This window comes from Sabethes cyaneus, chromosome 1 (genome assembly GCF_943734655.1).
Source record: "Sabethes cyaneus chromosome 1, idSabCyanKW18_F2, whole genome shotgun sequence".
Lineage (NCBI taxonomy): Eukaryota > Metazoa > Arthropoda > Insecta > Diptera > Culicidae > Sabethes > Sabethes cyaneus.
The window spans coordinates 154,937,381-154,951,236 of NC_071353.1; the positions used below are offsets into that span (position 1 = coordinate 154,937,381).

Consider the following 13,856-nt stretch of genomic DNA (forward strand, 5'->3'; position numbering starts at 1 on the left):
ACTGATCACAATTTTAAACATGAAAGTGAATCAGAATTTAAGTATAATCTAGAATAGACCAGAGTCTGGACCACAATCCGCACAATCTAGATCTGTAATCTGATCAGAAGCTGATTCCAATCTGGGTCACAAACGAGACCTGAATCTCGACTGATCAGAAACTAATCATAATCTAAACCACGATCTGAACCAGAATTTTATTGGAATCTGAACTGCAATTTGACTAGAAACTACCACAATCCACCATCTGCTTCTACAGAATCTGTCAGAATCGGACTAGCATTGTGGCCAGAATTTCGCCAGAACCCGGGTCAGAATCTTACCGTATTCTGACTAGAATCCTAGTCAAAATCAGAGCTATAATCTGACCAGTATCTTGTCCAGAATGCTATCAAAATCTGCGTCAGAGACTGAACCAGAATTTGATTAGAATTATGGCCAGAATCTGGGTCAGAATCTCACCATAATCTGGGCCAGAGTCTGATTAGAATCTGAAGCATAATTTGTCCAGCATCAGGGCCAGAGCCTGATAAGAATCCGAACAGAATCTGGACCAGTATTTGACTAAAATCTATACCACAATGTGGACCATGGAATGTAGAGTAAAATCTGACCAGAAACTGATCACAACCTAGACTATTTGACTATTTGAACCTGAATGTGAATCAGAATCTGAATAGAATCTGGACCAGATTCTGACCAGAGTTTAGACTACAATCTGTACCTGAAAGTGAACAAAAATCTGACCAAAGTCTTACCAGCAACTGGGCCGGAATCATACCAAAATCTGACCTACAATCTAGACGATAATCTACACTACAATCCGACCAGAATCTCATTAGAAGCTGGACCAGGATCTGATCAAAATTTGGACCATATTCTGACCTGAATCTGAACCAGAGTCGGGAATGAACTTAACTCAAATCGGTTCCAAATAGGAATGAAATTGATATCGCCTTCACATTCGGATTAAAGTCCGACCAATATCGGCCCTAAATTCCGTGTAAATCCGACTCAAATCGGTCTCAAATCTGGACTAGAATCTGACCAGAAACTGATCAGAATCTGGCCCAGAATTTGAATTTAAACAATCTGGGTCAAAATCTTACGAGCATCCGGGCCAGAAACTGAACCAGAATCTGGGGCACAGTCTGAACGAGAATCTAGACTAGAATTTGATCAATGATCAAGAAAGCATCTGGGCCAGAATTCCATCAAAATCTGGGTCAGAATTTGAATTTGACTAGAATTATGACCAGCATTTGTCCAGAATCTGGACTAATCTTACCATAATCTGAGACAGAATCTGACTAAAATCTGGACCACAATCTGAACCAGAATCAAAACTAGAATTTGATCAAAAACTGGCCTGCATGTGGGCCAGAATCTCACCAAAATCTGGATCAGAACCAGAATTTGACTAGAAATATGGCCAGCATTTGTCCAGATTCTGGGACAGAATCTTACCATAATCTGGACCATGATTTGACCAGCATCTGGACTATAATCTAATAGGAATCTGATCAGAATATGAATCAGTATTTCATTATAATTTAAACCACAATTTGGTCCACAATGTAGACTTGAATCTGACCAGAAACTGATCTGAACCAAAATTTGATCAAAATTTGTACCACAATCTGCACCTGCATGTGGGCCAGAATTCAACCAAACTCTAGATCTGACATCTGACCTGACCAAAATCTGGGTCATAATCTGATCAACATCGGGGTCAGAATCTAAACCTTTATCTAGGCTGAAATCTGATTAGATACTGATCACAATCTGAACCACAATCTGACCAGAATCTGAATCAGTATCTAAGTATCTAAATAAAACCTGAACCGCAATCTAGACCACAATCTAGTCCCGAATCTAGACTAGAATCTAGACTGGAATTTGATTACAAATTGACCAGTATCTGAACCAGAATGTACACTAGAATCTGATTAGCAACTGATTACAAAGTGGACTTAAATATGAATCCGAATCTGATCAGAATCTGGACCACAATCTTAACTAGATCCTGTTCAGAGCCTGGAGCACAATCTACACCTCTATATGGACCAGAATCCGATCAAAATCTGACCAGCATGTGAGCTAGATAGAACACCTTTTTGATCAGAATCGGACCATAACGTCGGATCATTTTTTCTTATTTTCTGTTGCGTTTTTCCTATTGTTCTTTACTAATTTTTTGAAAAAAAAACAAAGGAAACGAGGATAACGAGAAGGAACATGAGGACAAACTGAACAGAAAAGCAGGAAAAACGGAACAAAAAAAGAAAACATGGGATTGAAAAGGAGGAAAAGAAAAATAGAAAATAAATTAGAAACGTTTTTTGTTCAAACGAGGAAAATAGAAAGAAAAAATGAAAACAGAAGACAAACGGAATAAAACTTAAAATAAACAGACAAACGAAATAAAACAACGGAATAAACAGGAAAGAAGGAAAAGTAGGAATTAACAAGGAACAGATGAAACAAAATATACAAATGGACGAGACAGAAAAAGACGAAAAACAGCCGTGAAATGGATGAAAAAAAGACGAAGAATAGAGCAAAAAAGACAAGAGGAAGACAAGACTCATTAGAACCGAAAAGGGGGAAAACATGGCTGAAAAAGAAGAAAAAGAGAACGAGAACAACGGGTAGAAAAAAGGAAACCCGCTGGAGAAGAGGAAAGAAATCGAGACAAATAAACAGTAGACGGGTTAAGGAAAAACGTGACGGAGAAGGTTGAAAAACGGGAAAGAAAAAGATGGAAAACGAAACAAGAAAGGAAAGAGAAACTAAAAGGGGAAATAAGAATAGCGTAAAAAAAATATGATTCAAAATAGGAATTGAAATTGGAAAGAGAAGACAAACAGAAAAAACATACCGAAGAAAAAGGTAGAACTCAAAACATGCAAAATGAAAGATGATAAAGAAAACCGAAGAGCAAAACAGAGCAGGAAATAGAAAAAACAGGGCATCTGAAAGAGGAAAAATGAAACAGACGAAGACAACAAAAAAAAACAGCTAGAAAATGTCGAACACTTGGAACATGAAAAGGAAAAAGGAAGGAAAAATTGTAAAAGAATGAGTGAAACACAAGAGGAAAGACAGGACTGACAATTAGGAAAAATGGGACAGGAAAGGAAGAAAACAAAACAAAGAAAACACGTGTCAGAAATGAACTTACTCTTCTAATTCTTATTTTCCGTCTTCGTCTGTTCCTTTTTTTCCTCTTTTAGATACTCTGTTTTGTCTTATTTCTGTCATGTTTATTCTATTTTTTGCTCCGTTTCCCCTTGCTCTTCGGTTTCCTTTTTTTATTTCCCATTTTTCGTATTTTTATTTTTAGTTTACCTTTTGCTTTTAACTTTGATCCATGTTTATTCTTCTTTTCTTCTTTTTCTGTTTAATTTTCCCACCCCTTCCCATTTCCATTCAGTCCTATCTTTCTCTCTTCATATCCTGTTTGAATTCTGTTTTTACGGTTTTTTTGTTTTTTGTTATTCTTTTTCCTTCTGTTTTCTTTTTTTTACGTTTTCGTTTCTTGTTTCGTTTTTTGCCTTTTCCTCGCTTGAATTTTTTTCTGTCACGTTTTTTTTTCCTTATTCTGTCCTGTCCTCTCTATCTGTCTCGTTTTCGTTTTTCTTTTCTGCTGTTCACTTACCTCTTTCTCTTTTTTTCTGTCCCGTTTTTCGACCCTTTCAGTTTTACTGATTTTGCTTTTGATTTATTTCACTATTCTGTCCCGTTTTACGTCTTTTCTTCAGGTCAGGTCATTTGCAGGTCAGTTTTCCCTCCTTTCTAGTCTCGTTGCGTTCAGCTCAGTTTTTTTCCTTCTTTTGTTTTCGCCTCTTCCGTCGTTCTCTTGCCCTGCTTAGCTTCCTTCTCTGTCACGTTCTGTTTTTTTGCTTTACCGCGTTCGTCTTCATGTTTTTTCTTTCCATTTTCCAGTTTATCTGTTCTTGTTTCTCAATTGTTCTGCTCCCCTAATTTCTTTTTCTTTTCCTCCTTTTCCGTTTTTTTCCTTTTTAATTTCGTTTTTACTCCTTGTCTGTCCTAGTTGGACCTCATTTTCTTTATAATTTTTCCCTCTTTTTGTCTCATGTTACTCCCTCCTTCCATTCTCCCTCTTTTTTCTCTCTAGTCTCCTCTTTTTTGCCTCGTTTTCCCTTTTTTCCTGCTGTTTTCTTCGTTTCCACTTTTTTCTCTATCTTCTGTTTCCCCTCCTAACTTTTTGCCGTCCTGTTTTCCCTTTCATTTTTCTTTCGGTTTTCTTTTCATGTCAGTTTTTCTTCTTTTTCTATCCCGTTTATCCAGTTTTTTTTCACGATTTTCCCAGTGCTCTTTTCCGTTTTTTCTCTTCCCTTTTTCCTTTTTTCGTTTTCAGTTTTTATCATTTTCGATATCTGCTCATTCTTGTTTTTCGTTTTCGTCGTCTGTTCCATTGTTCCTCGTTTAGCTGCACTGTTATGTTTTCGGCTCCGTTGTCTTTTACTCCATGTTTTCTAGGTTTCTTCCTTATCTGTCAAATTTTTCCATCCCTTCTCATTTTTTATTTCCATTTTATCCCAACTTTTTCCTTTTTTATTTTGTTTGAATTTTTTCTTTCGTTTTCTTCGTTTCCTCTATCGGCTTCATTTTCTTCCTTCGTTTACTCATATTTTCGTTGCGTGTTTTTATTTTTCTGTCACATATTCCATCTGTTTGTTTACTATTTGCTGCGCACTTTCCTCTTTCTCTTCTCTTTTTGTCCGGTTTTTCATCTCTTGCAGTCCTGATTTTCCTTTTTTTTTCGTTTTTTTATTCCGCTTTTTCGTCTTTTCTTCCATTGCAGGTAAGTTTGTCTTTTCTAGTCTCGTTGCTTTCCGTCCCGTTAACTCTTTTTCTATTTTTTTTTTGTTTTCGTCTATTTCGTTCTTTCTCTTATTATGCCCTAGCTTCTTTTTCATTTTTTTCTTCATTTTTCCTATTTTTCCGTTGTTAATTTTTCCGCTCCCGTATTTCCTCCTTTTCTTTTCTCTTTGTTTCCTTTTTCGTTCCGTTTTTTTTTGTTTTCTGTCTAGTTTGCCCGAATTTTCTTTATTATTTTTCTTTCTTTTTTATCATTTTTCGACTTTTCCGTTCCATTTTCCTTGTTTCTCTCTCCGGTCTCCTCTCCTTTTGCCTCGTTTTCCATTTTTTCTCTCGTTTTCTTCGTTTACACTTATTTCTCTTTTTACGTTTCGTTTCCCATCCCAATTTTGTTTCGTCCTGTTTTCCCTCCCATTTTTCTTTTTTTATTCATGTCATTTTTTTCATTTTCTCTCGCGGTTTTCCTCATTTTCTATTCTGTTTGTCCAACTTTTTTACACGGTTTTCCTAATGCTCTTTTCCGTTTCTTCTCTTCCTTTATTCCATTTTTCGTTTTCAGTTTTCGTCTTTTTCTCATTCTTGTTTTTCGTCTTCGTCTGTTCTATTTTTTCTCTTTTAGTTGTCCTCATTTTCTTCATTTTCCTTCTTTTTTCTTGTTTTCTGTTCCGTTCTCACTCCTTTTCTTTCAAACTCTTTTTTGCCTTGTTTTTGTCTTTTTTCTCTCATTTTCTTCGTTTTATTTTTGCTTATTTTTCTTTTTACGTCCCATTTTTCCTCCATTTTTTCGGTTTTCTTTTTTTCATGGTAAAAATTCTTTTTTCTCTCGCGTTTTCCTTTTTCTATCCCATTTGGTCCATTTTCTACGGTTTTTCCAATGCTCTTTTCCGTTTTTTCTCCGAAAGGAGCATCTTTTCCTAGGAGAATCTTCTGCTCCTTTTACTCTAGGAGCAAGAGACGGCCTACTTCTAGATTCATCGGTAACCCATCTGCCGATGTGCTAAGAAAATTCACCCGCATTTTCTTAAGAAACTGTTGTACCGCGTACTGTTTGGTTCATGAGATATGAAAGTTTGATTTGAGTGAATTTTCAGTCGTAACACGTTTTGATTGACTGTTAGTCTATTAAAAGTGAAAAACAGATTTTGTAACCTTTCCAACGTTTCTGTGTATTTTAGTCTTCTTCAGGGATTGAATACTGTTTGCTCTCTGTCGAGTATCTATGTCTAGTAGAAATTACTTGTTTCTACGAGACACAGATACTTGACAGAGAGCAGACATTCAATCCCTAATGAAGACTAAAATACACAGCCGAAACGTTGGAAAGATTACAAAATCGGTTCAATTTTTAATAGACTGACAGCCAATAAAAACGACAATATCAAATTCTACAGTCGACATAACAAATTCAGCCATAACTCAGGAACAACAAAATATGTTATCAGGAAAATTTTATCATTAAGAGATTAAAACTTCAAATCAAAAAAGAAAAAAATATTTTCATGTGGCAGACCGTAATTTTCCTACCTTTCTTTGGAGTTTTTCCCCATCACTGAACTTGAAATTGGAGTTAAAATTCAAAATGAATCTAAATTGGTTTTAAATTGGACTTGAAGCTGGATTTGAAAACATTGTTGAAATTCTAAGTAGTATTTTTGCTTGATAATAGCTTAATAAACTATTGTACAGCTGATTCCGGTGGAACAAGTGCTTGATAAAGCTATTATATAAGCGTTTGAAAATGGACATAGAATTGGACGTAAAATTGTACTTAAAGTTGAAATTAGACTTCAAATTGAACAGAAAGTAGGAATTGAAAACTTAACTAGAATTAATCTTGAAGAGTGCTGAAATTGGGCACAAAATTAGAATTGAATTTGGACTTAAAATTAAGCCTAAATTAGGTACAGCCTGAACTAAACATGAAATTTAATTTATAACTCGACTTGAAATTCGGCTTGAACTACGTAATCAATTTACTGCAGATTTCTGGGTTACAGAAATTATTTTGTTTTAAGTTAAATTTTAAAGAAAAGGTGGGGCACGTACCCCAATCTGGGCACGCCAGTGATTTCAGCTATTTTTGACCTGCTTAACGACATGTGACCGAGCATTGTCGTGATGAAAAGACTCGTACTAAGACTGCATATTAATTGTTAACAATCGCCATAAAGTCAGCCATTCTTCATGCATTTGACACCTCGGCAAACCGTCCGCCCGGTCGAACCGTTTGAATCTTGTGTGTCCTGCCAACTCACACCCTCACACCTAGCAAACCCCCCGAGTCCTTCCCAGCCCCGCCCCGCCCCACCCCCTTCCCCCCTAGTCGCGTCCCCGGTGACCGCGAGGAACCCCTAATTTTTAATCTCAAGAAACGTCTGTTCCAGGAGGAAACCAAACAGGCCCAATTCCTCTCGCTGGCCATCGTGTACTTCATCTCGGTGCTGATGGTATCGAAATACCGGGACATCCTGGAACCGCCGCCGGAGCTCCAGATCCACCGGAACTCGTCGCCGGTGATGCAACGCAGCACCCCCACCCAAGGTAAGTCGGTCGGTCTCGGTCGGCCACGGCCACGGACGGCTGTGGCACTGACTGCTGCCGGCTGCTGCTATGCACTGATTTCTTTTGCCCTTCTTCATCCGCTAGAGATGCGCTATACTATGTTGTATATCCAGTCTCCCCCACCCACTACTATACTGCCTTCCCAAGCTGCCAAACGAAAGCGCTGCCACCCACCAACACCACCACCACCGTGTTCGTTGGCAAACTGCGACGAAAAGTGCTTTCGACCATTTTCTTTGCCCTCTCGGGGGAGAGAAAGAAATTTCCCCGCTCTTGCACATTTCGTAACAAAACGATAGCCACTGGGCCATCGTTAATAAAAGCGCTTTGTATCGTTATTCTGTTCCGCGCGTACTATGCAGTAGAATCGATGTGAACCCGTTTGCTGCTCTTTCTGTTTTAGTTTTTCTTTTTCTTTTTTTTTTTTGGTTTTCCGCTTGGTTAGGTATCAATTTGGTGGATTTTCTATCTCTTTTCTCGTTTTCGACGATTGTTTCGAGCTTTCCATTTTAGTTTTTTCGAACGGGAGGGGGGAAATAGCAAGAGAATCCGAGTGAGTGGGCTATCCTTTGGGATCAAATTATCTGCAATAGCAGCATCCACGCTGTGGCAAAGGAGCAGCATTGCCACGCAGGTGCCGGTTTTTGGCAAGTGTGCTGAATAGTTTATGTGACTTGCGTCAGGAAATTTGTTTCGCGTTGGTTGGTTTGCTTGATAGAACAAACCGTGGCACGGAAATTTTTCCGCAGGGAGTGAAAATAAGCTGCAGAAGTATTTATTGTTAGATCAGTTTAGGTCGTCGGTGGACCCCACCGAAAATGCCACCCACCAAAAGAGCGAAAAGAGAACGATTATATCTGTGTGGTGGTTCTACCGGATCCCGCAAACGACCTCCGGCAATTGTTGATGGTCTACCGAAATGGTTTTGCCGTTAAAGTTAATTACCGACCGGCGGGCGCGTACCGTCAAACATCTGATACCGGGTGGAACAGCAGCGCCCAAACTTATGGCCCTCATTACATCTTCCTCTCGGGTGCGTGCTCGGGTTTGTCGTCGTGGCCGTGACAGTTGCAGCAGCGGAAGTCATTTCACTGGAGAAGCGAGATGAAAAACAACCGACTACATTTGCCACTAATGGCGATTAATCGCCTGCTAGTAGTGTGCGGATTATCGTACCAACCCCTACGATCCAGACCATCCCTGTCACAGGGTAAAAAAACACTGAAAGTCCATCAAAATCCATGCATTTCTAATCTAGGTTCGGTAACGTTAGAATCGGGATTTTTTTTAGGATGAAAAGTACACCGGTAATTTACTGAAAAAAAAATCAAATGTTTTCTTTCCAGGGTGGAAAACTTCGTTGGCTACCGAACCCAGCAAAAGCGTAAAACAATAGAATAAATTTACCCGCTTCAGTTGCTGCTGCCGTTATGCATTTGTTTAAACTCCGGGCAGCTTTTGTTTGCCAACGTAAACGTTGGGCTTATCGGGAAATAGGCAATTATTATGAGCGTTGTGAGTTTGTACCCACAATTTATTGTGTTCTTTCTCAGACAAAGAAAACCTCTCCGGCAGATGTGTGGGAGGAAAAAGTTATCGATTTATGTGTTTGTTTTTTTTTTCTCGTATCAGCTCCGGAGGAAAGTTACCAAACAGTTTCAACATCCGGCGGACGAGATTCGTACAGCAGGAAGTAATTATATCGAGTCAGATAGTTAACTGCAAGTCAACGACGCAGAATCTTATACATTACTAGCTGACCCGACAAACTTCGTATTGCCACAAATTAACCTGTGTTGCACGTAAATCATGAATCTCGGATGATCTTTGTCAGAATCTCGAGTTTTGCAAGTTTCTGAGGGGTTCAACCTTAGATGATTCATTTTGGCAGTTACGTAACTATGAAGGCATCCCAGGTAACCAATAAGCATCACCAATGCTATTCAAATGTAGGCCAATAAGCATTTAAGTCGCCTTAAATGCTACTTAAATGCTATTTTGGCAAAATATACAGGTACTTTACTATTAACCTTCTTATAGTGCTGACAATGCTAATTTACAGCTAATTACCGACACAAAGAATTTGAATACAATTTTGGATGCCAATTTACAACACCTATGCAGTCAAAAAACTAATATACAACAACGTGCAGTATAAAATGCCAGATACGCTGATTTGCTGCTTATCTTAATGCTTATTAGTTACCAGGAATGGGTAGTTTAATATACGAATTTGCAATTTCTCCTCACAGTAAAGTAGAAAACAACTCCCCTGTCCCCTCATTGCATAGCCAGAAAGCGGATAGTAATAATCGCCATGATTGTACAACATTTCGCCGAATATCATTTTGCGAAAAACCTTAAGCGGAATGTACCATTTCACGGAAAACTTTTTTTCTTAAATTCTGCGGAGAGTTGCCTCCCCCCTTTGGGCGGCGCTTCCGACGGCGGGTCACCGGCAACACTCGCGGCCGTCTCGTCCTGAATGATCTAGTGTTACTATAGATAGTTTTTGTGGTCTTGTTACTGACTAATGTTTTATGGAAGAGTGTCGAATTTCTCGAGTTCGATTAGTTTTTGAGTTTCGCAAAAATTTCTGTTTTATTTGTATGAGAGTCCATATCCCCCTACCACATGGGTGAGAGGTCTCTAACTATCATAAAATAAATTCAAGACTCCAAAATCTCCCACCTGCCAAATTTGGTTCCATTTGCTTGATTAGTTCTCAAGTTATAAGGAAATTTGAATTTCATTTGTATGGGAGCTCCCCTCTTAAAAGGGGAAGGGGTCGTAATTCACCATAGAAAAAATTTCTGCCATCTAAAACTCCCACATGCCAAATTTGGTTCCATTTGATTGATTAGTTCTCGAGATAAGAGGAAATTTGCATTTCATTTGTATGGAAGCCCACCCTCCTAAAGTGAGGAGGGGTCCCAGTTCATCATAGAAAAAATTTTTGTCTCCAAAAACACCCACGTGTCAAATTTGGTTCCATTTGCTTGATTAATTCTCGAGTTATGAGGAAATTTGTATTTCGTTTGTATAGGAGCCCCCCTCCCTCTTAAAGTGGGGAGGGTCCTTATTTGCCATAGAAAATATTCTTGCCCTCGAAAACTTTCACATGCCAAATTTTGTTCCATTTGCTTGATTAGTTCTTCAGTTATGAGGAAATTTGTATGTCATTTGTATAGGATCCCCCCCTCCTAAAACGGAGAGGGGTCCCAATTCATCATAGAAAAAATTTTTGTCTCCAAAAACACCCACATGCCAAATTTGGTTCCATTTGCTTAATTACTTCTCGAGTTATGAGGAAAATTGTGTTTCTTTGGTACAGGAGCCCCCCCTCTTAAAGTAGGGAGGGGTCCTAATTTACTATAGAAAATATTCTTGCTCTCGAAAACCTTCACATGCCAAATTTGGTTCCATTTGCTTGATTAGTTCTCGAGTTATGAGGAAATTCGTATGGAAGCCCCCCCTTTTAAAGAGGAGAGGAGTTATAATTCCCCTTATAAAGAGGGGAGGGGTCTCAGTTTACCATAGAATAAATTCTTGTCACCGAAAACACCCACATGCCAAATTTTGTTCTATTTACTTGATTAGTTGTCGAGTTATGCAGAAATTTGTGTTTCATTTGTATGGGAGCCCCCCCTCTTAGTGGGGGGAGGGTTTCTAACCATCACTAAAACCTTTCCTGGCCCCAAAAAACCTCTACATGCATATTTTCATGCCGATTGGTTCAGTAGTTTTCGATTCTATAAGGAACATATGGACAGACAGACAGACAGACAGACAGACAGAAATCCTTCTTTATAGGTATAGATATCAATTGTCTGTGAGTTCTTCCGCCTGAAAAACTCGAAAAATGAGCGTACGAGTTGAGTTGATGCTCCTAGCACGAAACAGAAATGGAAATTCGAACAACGGAATTTCCGAAAATCGGCTGAAAATTTTTTCTCTCGTTTTTGTCTTTTTTCGTGGTTTTTTGCATGGAAAATAATAACGTATATATTAAAAGCAAGAATAGGTTTGGTTTTCACGTTTAAACTTTAAGTAAAAATGCCTAAAATCAGTATTTTTTTGGTCGATTAAAAAAGTCTCCTTGTTTTTTTTGCCCCCCCCCCTCCTTCAGTGGCCCAACACCGGAAGGACAAAAACTTTATAAAATATTTGTAATGGCCTAACTTAGAACGAACTACATATATTTCATTCTGATCACTTTTAGGACATTTCGCACTTACATCTATCTCTCTGTGGACATTTGTCACCTGTTCACAGCAGTCCCACAGGTATGAAAACACGCGTTTTTTTAATTGCGCCGAAATGGTTGATTATACTGGTTGACTATGTTCATAGAAATTTCATAGCGTTAAAACCTCTTTCTTATGGTATGAACGATTCTTTGATTAACCCCCCTAAAAGTAAGATAGAAAATTTATTTTTCAAGCAGTAAGAGATAGAGCAAAACAATGTTCTACAACATTTTTGAGAAGAATAGTTGTGGAGATAAGAAACAACTTTTGTGAAAACTTCACGATAATTAACGCAGTTCTTTTCACACGCAGTTGTTTTAACACATTTGACATGTTTCAAAATGATTTTCAAACTAAGCTTTTGATAAATTAAAAGCGTGACAAAATCGGGTAAAAAACGTGACAAAATCGGGGAGTGACAAAATCGGGTTACCAGTGTATTGCAAAATGGCCATATTTAAGGAGTAAAAGTTTTTCTAACAAAAACTGTTTCAAGATCTTCCTAGGATAAAAGGTATAAATAGGTAGCAGTTTTTGTTAGAAAAATTATTTTCCCTTAAATATGTCCATTTGGCAATATATGAGAGACTTGTAGGCCATGTAAATAAACTACCTTCAAAAAAAATTCATTGAGATGGACAGTTTTAGAAAATTGAATTTTAGGTTTTAAAATACTTTTTTTCTCAGTGTGGAAATGATTTTTATTTTTTCAGTATTTTTTGATGAAAATTCAGAAAATTTCGTAAAAATCACTTATTGATAATTTTTTTGAAGGTGCTACAATTTTCAATAATACTGAAATACCTTTTTTTCCGGAAAAAGTTTTTGTTAGACAAACTTTGTTTCCTTAAATATGCCCATTTTGCAATGTATGGAACAATTGTAGGCCATATAATTATCTACCTTCAAAAAAAATTTCATCAATTTCTGAAATGGCCTTTTCTGGAAAATCGATTTTTAATTTTTAAAATGCTTTTTTCTCAGTGTAGAAATTAATTTTTATTTTATTCAGTTTTTTTTTGAAAGTTCAGAAGATTTTCTAAAAGTCATCCATACATAATTTTTTGGTAGGTCTTATAGTTTTCGAGTTAGGCCATTGCAAATCATTTTCAAAGTTTTTGTCACCCCCCCCCCCCCCTTGGAAATTGGCTTGAAAAATCGGGGGGCAAAAAAAAAATTTGTAGGATATGAGTTAAATTTTTTTTATTAAATCAATTGTCTGTGGGTTCTACAGCCTGAAAAACTCGAAAAATGAGTGTACGAGTTGAGTTGATGCTTCTAGCACGAAACAAAAATGGAAATTCGAACAACGAAATTTCCGAGAATCAGCCGAAAATTTTTTCTTTTGTTTTTTTCGTAGATTTTTGCATGGAAAATAATAACGTATATTTTAAAAGCAAGAATAGATTTGGCTTTTACGTTTAAACTTTAAATAAAAATGCCTAAAATTAATTTTTTTTTGCTCGATTAAAAAAAATCTGTTTTGTTTTCGCCCCCCCTTCAGTGGCCCAACACCGGAAGGACAAAAACTTTATAAAATATTTGTAATGGCCTAACTCATTTTTTAAAATTTTGCGACTTGGTCCGGTCTAATCTAACACCGACCATATGATATCGCGACAAGCAATCGAATTGAGCAGGCGAGTCGAGCAGTCGAATCAAGCAATCGAGTCAAGTAGTTGGGTCGAGCAGTCGAGTCCAACAGTCAAGTCGAGCAGTCTAGTCGAGCAGTTTAATCGAGCAGTTAAGTCGCGTAGTCCGGTCGAGCAGTTGAATCGAGTCGTATAGTCGAGCACTTGAGTCGAGCAGTCGAATCGGATGGTTTAGTCAAGTAGTCGGGTCAAGCAGTTAAGTCACTCAGTTAAATCGAGCAGTCGAGTCGAACAGTTAAGTCGAGTAGTCCAGTCGAACGGTTTATTCGAGCAGTTGAATCGAGTAGTCCAGTTGAGCAGCTGAGTCGAGTAGTCCAGTCGAGCAGTTGAGTCGAGTAGTCCAGTCGAGCAGTTAAGTTTAGCTGTCGAATCAGACAGAAGTCAAGCAGTTGAGTCGAGCAGTTAAATCAAGCTGTTCAGTCAAGCAGTCCAGCCGAGCAGTTGAGTCGAGTTGGGGAGTTGAACCGAGCAGTCGAGTCGAGCAGTTTAATCGAGCAGTTACGTCAAGTAGTCCATTCGAGCAGTTGAGTCGAGTAGTCCAGTC

The 13,856-nt window shown here is 38.1% G+C and overlaps 1 protein-coding gene across 4 annotated transcripts in view; it reads left to right on the top strand.

Moving 5' to 3' along the window:
- The window catches only part of LOC128732471 (neurobeachin), a 306,950-nt gene that overhangs the window by 246,778 nt on the left and 46,316 nt on the right, over window positions 1-13,856 (top strand). For 2 of the 4 annotated variants that reach the window (XM_053825722.1, XM_053825724.1), the window contains exon 15: window positions 7,218-7,389. In XM_053825722.1, coding sequence (XP_053681697.1) covers window positions 7,218-7,389 — 172 coding nt within the window. The remainder of the gene's footprint in view (window positions 1-7,217; window positions 7,390-13,856) is intronic. The other 2 variants (XM_053825723.1, XM_053825725.1) reach the window with 1 other exon arrangement.